We start from the raw sequence: 13567 nt of genomic DNA, 5'->3' as shown, positions 1-13567 counted from the left end.
GATAGGACTGGAAGCAAATTCATGCTTCCAGTACACACTGATATTAACACATCCAATATTTACTTCTGCTCTTGTAAATACCTTTTGATTATAAGCCAAAAAGTTGTTTTATTTTTTTTAATGTGCTGACTGAGCAGCATGGAAAGATATTTCTGTGAATAGAAACCATGAGTCTGGGAATCATGGCCTTCTCTGAGACTTAAAGACTTACTTTTTTGGGGTGAAAAATTTTCTTTCTCAGTGAAGAAACTGACTCAAGTATGAAATCAAGTTTGAGTGAGCTAAACATTCAGTGATCATTAATAAGAGATTATCACAACTCTGATTTTAAAAAAAACTTAAGTAGAGCTGTCAAAGCAGTTTTCTTTTCATTTTACTCTCAAAATGTTTAGTTCACCTTTTCTCCTTTTAAAAAATGTAGTTACTGAAGGACGTCTTAAATGCTTAAATGATGCTGTTGGAGCTTATTTCTCTCCCTCTCTGCCTAAACACAAACTGATTTGAAGCCAAGTGAGAACATGTTGCGGCTTTGGCACAAAACGTCCATGAGTTCAAACATCTGTCTGAAAAAGTAGCTGCTCCAGAGATCAACCCAACATTCAGGCTTTCATCAGATTCTTGTTATTAATAATTCCTAACAGGCAAAATTACTTCCTAGAAATGTGGAGCTGAATACAGAGAAAATATCAGGTCCCATGCTGACACAGTTTGTAAGTGGATGAGACTTTCCAGGGAATGAGAGGAGTGTAAGTTCTAAGACAAAAAAAAAAGAAAAAAATTGGAAATGAGAGCATATTATGATCACAAATCCCCTGGCAACTAAGAGGAAACGACAGATTTTTAAAACTTGTATTAATTATAAAGTTGGCAGGAGTGTCTTGCTTTGGTTTTGTATACTTAATGTAAAAGCAGATATTGTTTACTATCAGCTAAAATGATTTAACTTAGGAAATTAGGCATCCACTGACTCAGAGGTAGTGTGCTTAAATGACAAGTTAGATGTCCTCACGCACTATTTGTGAATCTGCAGATGAATTGAAAACTGCTTTTTAAAAAACAGGAGTTAATCACCTAATCAGTATTACTCTGATGCATCAGTATTATTAACGGTGGGCTTCTCATTCATGGAGATGAATCATCTTTTCTTACTGAATGAGAAATCTGAAGCTAGGAGTGAATGAGCCTATAGATTTCTTCATATCAGACCCAGGCTAGCTGTTTACCCCAGTTTCCAGTCTTTATGCTCATTTTTAGCAGATGAACATAAGGGTCGTATTAATCTTCTCATCTAAAGTTAAGAAAAACACAGACATTATATTATTATTACACACCTGTTTTCTTTCTCAGTAATTGAATCCAGCTGTTCTTATTGGCTATTATCAAAGCTTTAGTTCTTAAAAACACAACACAGTGACAAGATATAGTTAGTCATTCATGTTGCACTTCATAAACGAAATAAAACATCTGTTATTTATGAAGTTCCATGCTGTTTTCAAATGAGAGCACTTTCCATTGTTCTCATTTCCGCTGAAATCCTGAGAGCTGTCTGTTGAATCTTAAAATCAAGGATGGACTTTAATCAATACTTGGGATCGATACTGGCACCATATAATTGCAACAGGCTCCTACTAGGACAGTACAAATGCCTCCCCTGAGTTTTGTGGCAAACATAAAAATGTTGACAACAAGAGATGGTCTAACATCAGCAGGCTCTTTTCCCCCCTTTTATTTTTAGTGCTAAGGAACAGATGTAAGTTAACACTTGACCTTTTAAAGTGGCGACGCCTCTTTGCTGTTGAGTCATCTGAAATTAAAAGATGTTTAGGTTTTGAAAGGAATCACAGCAGTTCCTTTCCTTTACCTTTTGAAATTGTTAAACAGAATCACATTGTGTGTAGATTTTCTTTGGTTAAGTAAAACCTTGTATGTGGGCTATTTTGTTTTTTTTAATATGATTGTTAGAATTTCACACAAGCTTAACAGAAGATAATCCTAACCCCTACCCTGGCTCCAGTAAGCCGTGGATGGCACTCCTACAAAACTGCTGAAACTTGGACCCAAACAATAACTCTGTTTTGAAACACATTACATGGAACTTGTTTGCAGAAGATAACATTATTAGAATGGGTGTGGGGAAAATCTGGTGTAATATGCTAAGACAAATCTTATTTTGGTGTATGGGGAAAGGGCCTATGAATCAGCGGTGGTATACATATACCATGAAAAATGGATGAGTTCTACCTCCCGGGACTAAAATTAGACAGAAACCGAATATGGTAAGTGCCCTTCAAGTAACACTCTGCTTCATACGCAACAACAAGGGAGAGGTGGTGAGGCAAAACGTGCTATTCTACTAAACACTTGCCAAGATAGGTAGGGAAACGTAATGCCAGTTGACACACCGTGGAAAATCTGATTATTCCTTTTGCTGGAAACCTAAGCAGCCATTGAAATGAAGCAATGGCATCTTTTAGAGCAATCATTTCACACGATATGATTACTGCGTGACTGTCCTTCAATGACAACGGTGCTGAGGTAGAATATAAAGCAGCATAAAGGATAAATGTTCAATGTAGTATGAATATTAATGCGCAATTTCCAGTACCGTTAGCTACGGGTTTGAGTGTGTGCATGTCAGTGTTTGGAAAAGAGAGTTCAAGTGGAATCACTTGGCAAGCAGCTAATAGATTAGCTATTTAACAACTTTATTAATTAATGAGGAAGGACCTTAATAGACTTTTTGGTCCTTTAGCTTGTGGAAGAAGGCTGCACAGCATCTGGAGCAAAAACCATTTATTAATGACTTACTTACGTTTAAAATTGGCGGCTTAATGGTTAATTAATCTATCAATTAAAGCTCTTTTAGTCATGTATTAGTGTAAATCATTATATTAACTTACCATAAATGAGTCCTAACCTTCCCTGAAGTAGTTTTTTGTTGCCTGATACTTTTTTCAGACATGGGATTCGTAACAATGCTGGCTTCATCTTTCTGTTCTGTCACTGCTGAGAACAGTGGCGAGTTGGTAAAAATAATATGCAGGAGGAAGAGTGTTCTCACCGGCTGAATCTGTGAGGGATTATTTTACCTTAATTAGTGACCATTGTCAGTGCAAGGAACACGTCCCCTCTTCTCACGCATGAATTATATAATTGTTCAGTTTTATTTAACATTTGCTCAACTTTAAAATGTGTGACACACTTAAATTGACAGGAAGTTAAACTGCAAAGTCATAATTAGCGGAGAAGTGGAGGGGAGTTATGATCTGGTTTGGTCTCCATAACTATCTGACTCTTAACCTGTTTTAGGACTTCCTTCTTTTTAAACTTCTTTTAAGCTTGTGAATCAAAACACTAAAGTTGTGGAACATAAAACAAAACAATGAACAAAAAGACCTGAAGAACAGATTATGATTATTTAATTCTGAGTATTTAATTCCCTGCTCTTCTCTATGAAAAACTCCTTTAGCATTACACATAGTAATTTGATCCACTGTTGATATAAAAATATCTAATACAGCAGCTTTAAGTTGAGATTAGCTTACTCGCTGGATGTGAGGCATTTTGCTTTATATTTATTCAGTTTCATCTGTGTGGTTGGAATGCATTAAAGCTTTTATAGAGATCTTAATAAGGCAAACACAACATGCATTCAGCTTCTCTCTGTCTATATTTAACCACATGCTGCTGCACATTACATTAATCTGATGGCATTCAATTCAGACCTGTGCCGTGTTGGTTCGACCTGCTGAGATTATCATCACGACCTTTATGTTAAATTGACTTGGGTGCTTATTCAGACATGAGACCAACATGTAAAATAGCTATCACATCTATGTAACAGGGAACATATCTGAAAGGGCTTTAAATTTGAATTCCAATGTTTTAATGTGACAAGCAAAAAAAAAACTGGCACAAGCTGTTGTGACATAATTCAGCTGTTGGCGGCACGTAATGTTCACATTATTCATGTCCACAGTGAGGAAGCTGTGTCGCAGACCGTGTCAGTGTTTTATGCTCTTTGTTTCAGCACTGAAGGCTGTTAGTGTAGGAGCATCACACCATCCCTCCGTCTTTCTATCAGTATGAGCAAACACTGACTAAGTATTAACTGGACTTTTCTAAATCCAGAGACTGCAGGGTAAAGCAACATCCCTTGTGAGCCTACAGCACAGCAGACATACAACAAGCCACATGGTGGGAGACAGGATACGCTGTTGATGGCTCAACAAGGCACCGCTTCAGAGGAAACATGGCCAGTGGTGCAGAAAGGAGCTGTTTAATTGGCAGAGTTTGAATGCACAAGCACTAATTAGCCGAGAAGAACACGATTCAACTTCCGAATCCCAACAGCATCCTGAAAACTCCGCTGACATTTTGCACTCTGCAGGGTGGTCAGTGGGTGTGCAGAGTGCCACAATTCCCAGAATAGAAAATGCATTTGGCTTGTTAGTATTTGTGGTGAATACACAGTGAATTATCATTAAACAGAGCTCGGGCTATGCTGAAAGTACAAAGTATTTGGGATGCCTTTGTGGTGCTTCTGCACAATCTACATTTCAGTTGTCTTAAAGCTTAAAAGTCATGTAGCTCCTCTGCTTCTCTTTCTCTACATCTTCCCTAATGGTATGGACATGAAAAGGGCAATCAACAGGGATTTTTTTTTATTTCTTCTGACAACTTGATGAAAAGGATATATATCCCTCATGTTTTGTTAATTCACTGTATCACATCAGGCTTCCTCTTTGCATTAACCTCAAACTTCATGTGAAACACTGCTACCGTGACGCAAAGGCAGTTTGCACGCATATTTGTTTGTGTATAAATATGTGGCTGCAAAAAGGATGATTGGTTTAATGACGTGTCCCTTTAAGTCAATTACCATGCAGAGTATGTTATGGTATATGCTCACACTGTGAGAATAATTGCCTACATGTGAATTCTTTCATGTGAAATGCTTCCATATCTGGAGATGAGCAAAGCAGTCGGGCCTATGTTGTAATATTTCAGGGGGAAAACAACAGGATGAATGAGTGCTTTGCAGTACTTTATGATTCTACTGATCCAAAGTGACAAATGAAATCACGCTTTCTTAAAATGAGCAAACAAGTGTAAAATGTGCATTAAACTCCTTTGCAGAGGTTGCGATGGGAGTGAACCCAGCAAGATTTATGTTGAGGAAAATAATAATGGCTTCTTTCCAAGGAGCTAGGTGGGAAATAATTGCACCCATGTAAATAAATTAAAAGCCTCATGTTTGCAAGGCTGTGGCAAGAGAGATGATTTATAGCAGAGATTATTATGCACCATAACCACAAAAATGACCCATGCCTTTAATGTTATATACATCTAACCACACATATTTTGGTAACTGTGCTAATAACATTAGCTTGAAGGTGCAGCACTGCAGATAGTACTTCTCACAAAAATGCTGGTTTAATGGACACCCAAGGGAAAGAAAGGTGTCAAACACAATTCTGTCAATAAAATTAAGCATTAATTCATAAATAATTTTGTGGTGATCAATTCTATGAGTTAGAGTATTTTTTAAAAATGAATTGGTACAGTCCAGTTATGTCCTCCTCAATCTAAATTATATTTACGCCGCTCCTGTCAGAGGTCACAGGTCTAGAAAAGTGGCGTGATAATGGACAGGGATTTAATGGTGCTTGTCTTGACAGATAGGCCCAAGGATTAAAATCAACATGTGCACGGAGCGTTGCTCAAGCACCATGGAGATCTCCAGGAAGGGCTGTAATCAGTTTCTCGAGCTTTTCTATGTTATATCACATTAGAAATCACAGTCAACCCAAGCAAACACGGGTCTTGTCTAATCTCATAACCGTGGCTTTCCTCATTTCTTCGTGTATTTCTGCTTCATCTTATACTCTGCTCTCTTATTTCTCCCTCTTCTCACTCTTGCTCTCGCTCTCACTCTCACAGTGACTCATGCATCACCCTACAGCTCCTTTTCGGCTGTCAGATTTTCTACAGTTTCACTGTGACTCTAATCCAATTCAGAACCAAATCCCAAAATGCCCAAAACGGCTGCCCTTCTCAATGACCCCCCCTCACCATTACCATTTACCCAGAATTCTGTGGGATCTTGAATGTCTTCCATCTTGCCCATGACACGGTTGGCTTCAAGTGTTTCTAAAAATATGGCTAGGCTCAAAAGGAGAGAAAATATGGCCACTATAGTGCGGTATGTGTGTCATGTCTAGTCCCTAAGCCTGGTCTGATGACTATTTCCTTGTGTTAACTTTCATGTTTGACTCATGTCTTATTTTGAAATCTGTTTCTGCCTGTTTAGTTCTAGTTCACTTCCTGCCCTCTGGTGTTTTCCCTCCAATTCTGATTACCTGGCCCGCCTTTATGGTTTTCACCTGTGTTTAATTGTTCTTCCCGCCCCCTAGTGTATTTAAGTCTTGCCTGCCCCTTTGTCTGGGCCAGATCATCTTAGTCCGTAGTGTCAAGCGTTCCAGCATTTGTTTCCTTGTGTTACTCCTTGTGTTTTTGACCCAGTTTGTTCTTTTTCGGTTCTACCTCTTGTCTCTCGATTCGGATACCTCTGCCTGATTTTTGGACTGCCTTCCCGTGTACCGACTTTGTTTGTATTAAAGACTCTGCCTTTTATCCCTGTGTTCTGGAGTCGTGCATTTGAGTTCTTTTCTGAGCTCCCTCCCTGACAATGTGTGCCACCTAGGTCAGCCTGGGTCAGGCTATCAGAGCCACAGCTGTAGATAAATAGGCCAGTCAGAGTATAGATTCACATGCACGTGATGTGTCGCGGAAATCTTCAAACCTGTAAACTGAATTAGGAATTAATTAATTAATTAATTTTTTTCCCAAATAGTTGCTTTTTGCCAGCTAGTCGCTAACTTTGTTTGAAATTTGGTTAGATACAGCAGGTTTATCAGAGCATTTTGCTGCAGGTGCAAATAATGTTGATGAGTCATGACAGTGAGCTTAAAGTGAGCTAAAACGCTCCTTAGCACTGAGGGGAACCGTACTGTAATTAACTGTTGCTTCCTCTCTGCGACCAGCATCTTTCACATCACTTTATTGTTAACATAAAAAAAATGGTGCAGTTTTAAATTATCATCTGTTTATACCTGAAGGGTGCTATTAGATGTAAAACTGCAGTTTAATGACAGTGCTATGTGCATGTAATTGTCCCTGTGTTTCATAAATGTGGGACCACACTGTTCTTACTCCTTAGCATGTTGGAAGTTATTTTTTCCCATCTGCCGTTCACTCCTTCCACCGCCAGAAGACTGAAAAGCTTTAGCTCAGTTTTGCTGCAAAAACAGAGCCCTCGTCAGAACAAGCTAGTTAATCTCCAGCTAATTCTGACCAGGTGCCTCACAGTACATAAAATAGAAGCAGCCGAATCCATTTTTTTTTTTCTCAACAGTGATCTCAAATTATTCTTTTAATCCCACCAATGTTTGAAGAGGCGACTAAGTGATGCTAAAATGCTCCTTTAACAGAGTTACAGTTTAGGAATTTGCTGTATGTGACTGCCTTTGCATTTTTTGAAACCACTGGCCTATAAGCAAATATTTAAAAGATCACCTATTATTATATTTTATTACACACTGTCAACCTTTATCAACCATCCATTCAGTCAGAGAGACAGGCAAATAACTGAAAACCAAAAGAAAGAAAGCAGTTGGGGGACACTGGGCTCTGTATGCCAGATACGGATTCAAACAGACTGCTGGTCTTCAGGAGAATCAAAGCTATGTCATTTTTCAAGGTTTTGCACTTGTACAAGTGCAAAAATAGTATTTTAATGCAAGGACATGATTTACAGTCTCTGAGAAATCATCTTTATTTTATCAGTGTCTGCATTGTGAAACCTGGATCAGGACAGATTTATGATATTTACAGAAAATGTGTCAGTTTTTTTTTAAGGAGGATTAAAAATGCAGAAACTTCTCTTAAAAAATCTAATGTAGTTACAATTTAGAAATGAGATGTTTTTGTTTTTTTTTGTTTTTTTATTTTAAGTGGCCTGCCAGTGAAGCTAAACTTATTTTACCTCCTAAGGTTTAACTCTGGAGAAAGCAAATAAGTACTCCAGCACAGCAGTGGCCATTTTATCATGTGCTTTTTCTGTTATGAGCTTAAATAACTTACGAGGCTGTAGTGTTTTTGTGTGCAAACTCTCTGCACAGAGCCATGTTTAGACTGCATGCTGAGTGCTACACAACTCTCAGACAGATCACCAGACCAGCCCCCCTCCCACTGCAGCAACACACAACTGGACTGTAATTATTAAACAGAGAGGCAGGGAGGAACATACTGACGGGTAAAGGCAGGCTGATAAATACACAAAGACAGAAGCAGGCTTGTAGACGGATAATAAGGTAGACAGACAGAGATAGTTACCAGATGGATAGGCAACAAGACAGGTCGACAAATAGCAAGGCGGTCAGAATGACAGCTTGGAAACACCTTAAACTAGCCTCTCCTACACCAATGAAACTGAATTTCCAGGAATATATTCAATTTGTGTGCTCTCTCAATGCGAGGACTAAAGGAATATGAAAGAATGCCACCCTCCTCACTCTATTTCTTCCTTTTTTCATTAATTTGATTGGCAGACTACACAGAGCGGACGGGAGTAAGGGTTTGTAGTTGCTGTGGCAACGGCCTGCTCTTTGTTAAAGGCTACATTCCTGGCATCTGATGTGTCTGCGCTGCGATCGATAAAAACCCAGCCTGCAGGGACTGATGAACGGACTGGGGTTTTTGCCAGGCCAGGCAGGACTGGGGAGAGAAAAGGAGTTAGGTGGAAGATGTGTGAAGAGAAGGACGCAGAGATAAAACAGCGATAGAAGGAAAAGGGAAAGAGGAGAGATACGGAGATGCGAGCAGTGCAGCTGCTGAGCCGGGCAGAGGGGTGAGTGCTGTGGGAAAGAAAAAAAGAGCGAGTGTGTGTGCTCTACGGCGCCTTCTGCCTCATCTTGGCTATTTTTCTGAATGTCACTCACTTCGCTATCAAAGTAAGGTGCGTGTCTGTCTGTGTGCTCATCATCTGCTTACCTTGGCAGGATTTTGCTTTACAGTGATTGACAGAGCTCTGCAAGCAGTCAAAAAGCTTTTTAAAGGCACCTTTCATATTTCTAGCATTTTTCTGTGCCTTTATCATGAGTGCATTCAAATTTCCACCACTCACAGATGTGTCTAACATTTTGCACACCTAATTGGCAAAGATAGCCACGAGCAGAATACAGATAGAACTGGTAATGAGGCAATTATGGTCAGGCTCTCTGTCTACATAGCCATCTGTCAATTCAACAACCTGTGGCTGCTACGAGGTTTTTCTATCAAGGTCTATGCCATTCCAAGCTGTGGAGAACCACGGCTCTCAGAGAACATAATGTTTTACAGTTGAGGTCTGCATCCTTCCCCTCATTACCCTGTCGTTATCTCCTCTCTCCATAAACCCTGCTCTCCGTACAGTGGCTGGGAATTGGAGCCACGTTTCACTGAGTGTATGAACAAAATGTAAAAGACATTACTGGAAAAAAAAACAAAAACAGAAAGCAAAACAACCCCCTGTGACTTAAAATTAATTGACTAAACTGAATGACTTAAAGAAATGACTCAATCATAAAAACAATCATAAATATTTTAAGAATCACTGTACAATTTTATTGATTGATTTCTTTCATATTCTAAAGTACTCTTCAACCTGCTGGGGGAAAAAACTAATGTGCCACAAAGTTATTCTCCTTTTTATTTATGAGTTTTTGCATGTGAAGCAATGTAAAGTTATCATCATCATCATCATGATCATCAGCTGTGAATGCCTTTGCTACAGAGACGAGCACTGTGACCGCAGTGGTGTTTCTCCACGCTGTTTACATTGGAATTTAGCCGGCGAGTAATGTGTAAACATTAAAAATCAAATGGATTTAACACAAGGTAAAACTTCACTGATCGCTGTTGAAATGTCGAGTCCTTTCAGGAACAAAAGTGTAACAAATATATAGATCATAAAGAAGCACTCATTTGCAGTAACAAGTAAATGGAAACGAGACGAGCAATAAAGCAACAAAGCAAACACAAACTGTTGTGAGGATTATGCAAATATGTGCATCTGATATTTTTCACAGTCCCTCTGTTTAGTGCTTGCCTTTTTTCTTATTATTAAACATATATTAGTGTATGCAATGTAAAATGTAACAATGAGCATGTGAGATGACTCAGTATGCTGATTACTTATTAAGGAGTCATATATATTTATGTCCATTCGTCCTTTTGGGGTTATGTGTAGGGCCCGACCAAAACTCTATGAAAATAGCTATGCAAGATGCTCTGATACTTACCTTTCAATTTTCTACGTTACTGACAGTACTGACAAACTATAACTGGATGTTTGCCTCTTTAATATAGCAAACAGATGTAATAAGCATGAGTGACATGGTGGTTGTTGACTCCGCACCACTATCTGCTCAGCTGTGTTGCATGCCTTGCTTCCTGTGCTGGAGACAATGCTGAGAGTATTGTAGTTAGTGGTGTCTCAGAGCACGGTGCTGGACGAACTGTGCGATGACACCATTTCTAAATTATCCCCAGCATCTTTTTCTGAATCATGAAAAGTTTTCAAATTGGTGCACATCGGACAACATATATGCTGATACCGTATAATTTATCTGTGATAGGCAGAAGCGATATCGGCCGATAAAACTGATTGATCGGGCTCTACTTATGTGTTCCTGGCAACCTCTGTGGACTGACTTTACAGAAACAAACACAAGCTGTCATTTCATTTCCTATTTCATCTGTATTTCAGTTTGAACGCTTGCCACATATTCCATTTGCCTCCCCAACCCCCCTACACACACATACACACACACACAAACACATACACAGAGGTATACTGTATACACCATTATACGTGATGCAAAATACACAGTGTCACACATGCAGCAACAAAAATCTACACAGGAATTTGGCCTCTTTGGCTTTAACGAGGGTCATTTCTCGCCATTGAGCTGAACATCTTCCAACCTCATAAAACATCTCCAGTTAGCCTGCAACCTTTTGGGCTAACACAGTGATGAACGTTCTCATTTTTCTGCCGCTGGTATTTCTCTTGCTGTGTCTTGCCCTGCTGTGAATTTAATTCCATTATATCCTGCTTGCCAGGAAAAGGGACAGTTCATTAAGAGAGAAAAGACTTGACTTGGCAGTGTAAGCAGATATAAAGTGTAAAAGGTTGAAAATGTAACAAGGTGGGGGGTGGGGGGCAAACAGGTGAAGACAGTCTGAGCTGAGTTAAGTATGGACCATGCTAACACGCTTGTTCATGGATTGTGTTTTGCAGGGCTTGTTCGTGATGGTGCTCTGTATGGACAAGAAGCTGTGCCATGACAGAGGGCAACGTGGGTAAAAGAGACATGCGACACCCAGCCCCGCAACACTGCCACCTCATCCTGGGCGGGGCCTTGCTGCTTCTCCTGGCGAGCTCAGCCCTGAGCTGCCCCGCCCGATGTGAGTGCTCTGCCCAAAGCAAGTCGGTCAGTTGCCACCGCAAGCGCCTGCCCACCATCCCCGAAGGCATCCCCATCGAGACGCGCGTCCTGGACCTCAGCAAGAACAAACTACGCATCATCACGCCAGACAACTTCTCTTCATTCCAGCAGCTGGAGGACCTGGATCTCAGCGACAACCTTATCAGCGTGGTTGAGCCCGGCTCATTTCGCTCTCAGCTCGCTCTCCGCTCGCTCAACTTCCGCAGTAACTTGCTTCAGCTGGTTCCTGCTGGTGTGCTGTCAGGCCTCACCAACCTCACCCGCCTTGACCTCAGCCACAACCGACTGGTGGTTCTCCTGGATCATGCCTTCCAAGATCTGCGCAGGTTGACATCCCTGGAGGTGGGTGATAACGAACTGGTTTTCATCTCTCAGCGGGCTTTTACAGGATTACTTGGACTCCAGAGTCTGACCCTGGAACGTTCCAATCTGACCGTGGTCCCTACTGATGCTCTGGCACATCTACACAGTCTGGTCGAACTGCGCATGCGCTACCTGAGCATCAGTTTTATAAAGCCTTTCTCCTTTAAGAGATTATCCCGTCTCCGCCGACTAGAGATTGATTACTGGCCCTGGCTGGACACACTGCCTCCCCTCTCACTGCACGGACTCAACCTCACAATGCTGTTCATAACCAACACTAACCTGTCTGCCTTCCCCGGCGCTGCGCTGCGCAACCTGCCCTACCTCACCCACCTCAACTTGTCCTACTGCCGCATCCAGCACATCCATCAGGGAGAGCTGGGCCAACTCCCACACCTGCTGGAGCTTCGCCTGCAAGGTGCTCAGCTAGTTTCTATCGAGCCCTTCGCTTTTGCGGGTCTCAAATCTTTGCAACTACTGGATGTGTCACAGAACCGCCTGGACTCTCTGGAGAAGGGAGTGTTTGCCTCACCAGACAGCCTCATGAGGCTTTGTCTGGGTGGAAATCCATTAGTGTGTGACTGTAGATTGCTTTGGCTGCTCAATAGCCACAAGCCCCCCGCTTTGCAGATTCTGGATGTCCAGCCTGAGTGCAGTGCCCCTGAGCACCTCCTGGGGAAAACTCTGCGTGACCTCAAGGAGCCTCTGGTGTCCAGGTACATGACCTGCACCAAGCCACGAATTGGACCCAACACGACACAGCTGCTGATGACTGATGAGGGTCAGCCCGCCCGTCTGAGCTGCATGGCAGAGGGAGCACCTCGGCCCTCCGTGGTCTGGATTACACCTCACAGACGATACATCACAGCCAAGAGCAGTGGTAGGGTGGAAGTCCAACCAGATGGTACCCTGGAGATCAAGACAGCGGAGCTGCATGACAGCGGGGTGTACTTGTGTATTGCCAGTAACCCTGCTGGCAACGCTAGCCTGTCAGCCTCTTTAGCTGTGAAGAGCCTGGGCATTGGGGACAGATCTCACTATAGCAACAGGAGCTCAAACTATCTGACAGACTCTAACAGCACATGGGGGAATGGGACAGTACTGTACAACATGACAGTCCCTATAGATATTAAGACTATCATTATATCTACAGCCATGGGCTGCCTGTCTTTCCTAGGTGTGGTCGTATTCTGCTTCCTGCTTCTGTTCGCCTGGAGCCGAGGGAAAGGACGCCATAAGAGCAACTTTGATATCGAATATGTCCCGCGCAAATCCAACGGGGCAGCGGCTGATGTGACGGAAACAAGTGGCCCAAGACGGGTCAACATGAAAATGATTTGAAAACGATGCAGACTGACGCATATGATAGCGACGTCAACAACACAGTGCACACATATCAGCTGAAAAAAATGTTTTTTTTTTTCTATGACAGTGGATTTGTGACAAACGAAAGTAATGTACTATTATAGTGGGTGTCGATATGACGGTGATCTAGTGATAAAGTGGACATGTGAATATAAAAGTGATATATGAAACCGTGGACGTGTTTATATGAAATAATGTTCTCATACAGTACATTGAATATAATACTATAACCAACATATCAATATGGGAGTGATATAGTGCTGCACTAGGCATGTGTTTCAGTGGTG

The 13567-nt window shown here is 41.4% G+C and overlaps 1 protein-coding gene across 2 annotated transcripts in view; it reads left to right on the top strand.

The window, feature by feature from the left end:
* The window catches only part of lingo2b (leucine rich repeat and Ig domain containing 2b), a 28679-nt gene extending 15232 nt beyond the window's left edge, over nt 1-13447 (top strand). The window contains exons 1-2 of one of the 2 annotated variants that reach the window (XM_041060921.1): nt 8855-8911; nt 11345-13447. In XM_041060921.1, coding sequence (XP_040916855.1) covers nt 11388-13256 — 1869 coding nt within the window. In that variant the 5' untranslated portion in view covers nt 8855-8911; nt 11345-11387 and the 3' untranslated portion in view covers nt 13257-13447. Of the gene's footprint in view, nt 1-8854; nt 8912-11344 lie in introns of those variants that run through there. The other variant, XM_041060920.1, reaches the window with a different exon arrangement.
* Nucleotides 13448-13567: the final 120 nt, after the last annotated feature.

The sequence above is a fragment of the Toxotes jaculatrix genome, chromosome 17, assembly GCF_017976425.1.
Source record: "Toxotes jaculatrix isolate fToxJac2 chromosome 17, fToxJac2.pri, whole genome shotgun sequence".
NCBI classification, from domain to species: Eukaryota; Metazoa; Chordata; class Actinopteri; family Toxotidae; genus Toxotes; species Toxotes jaculatrix.
Note: the sequence above shows the minus strand (reverse complement) of the source record. Positions and strands in the feature narration are given on the sequence as shown.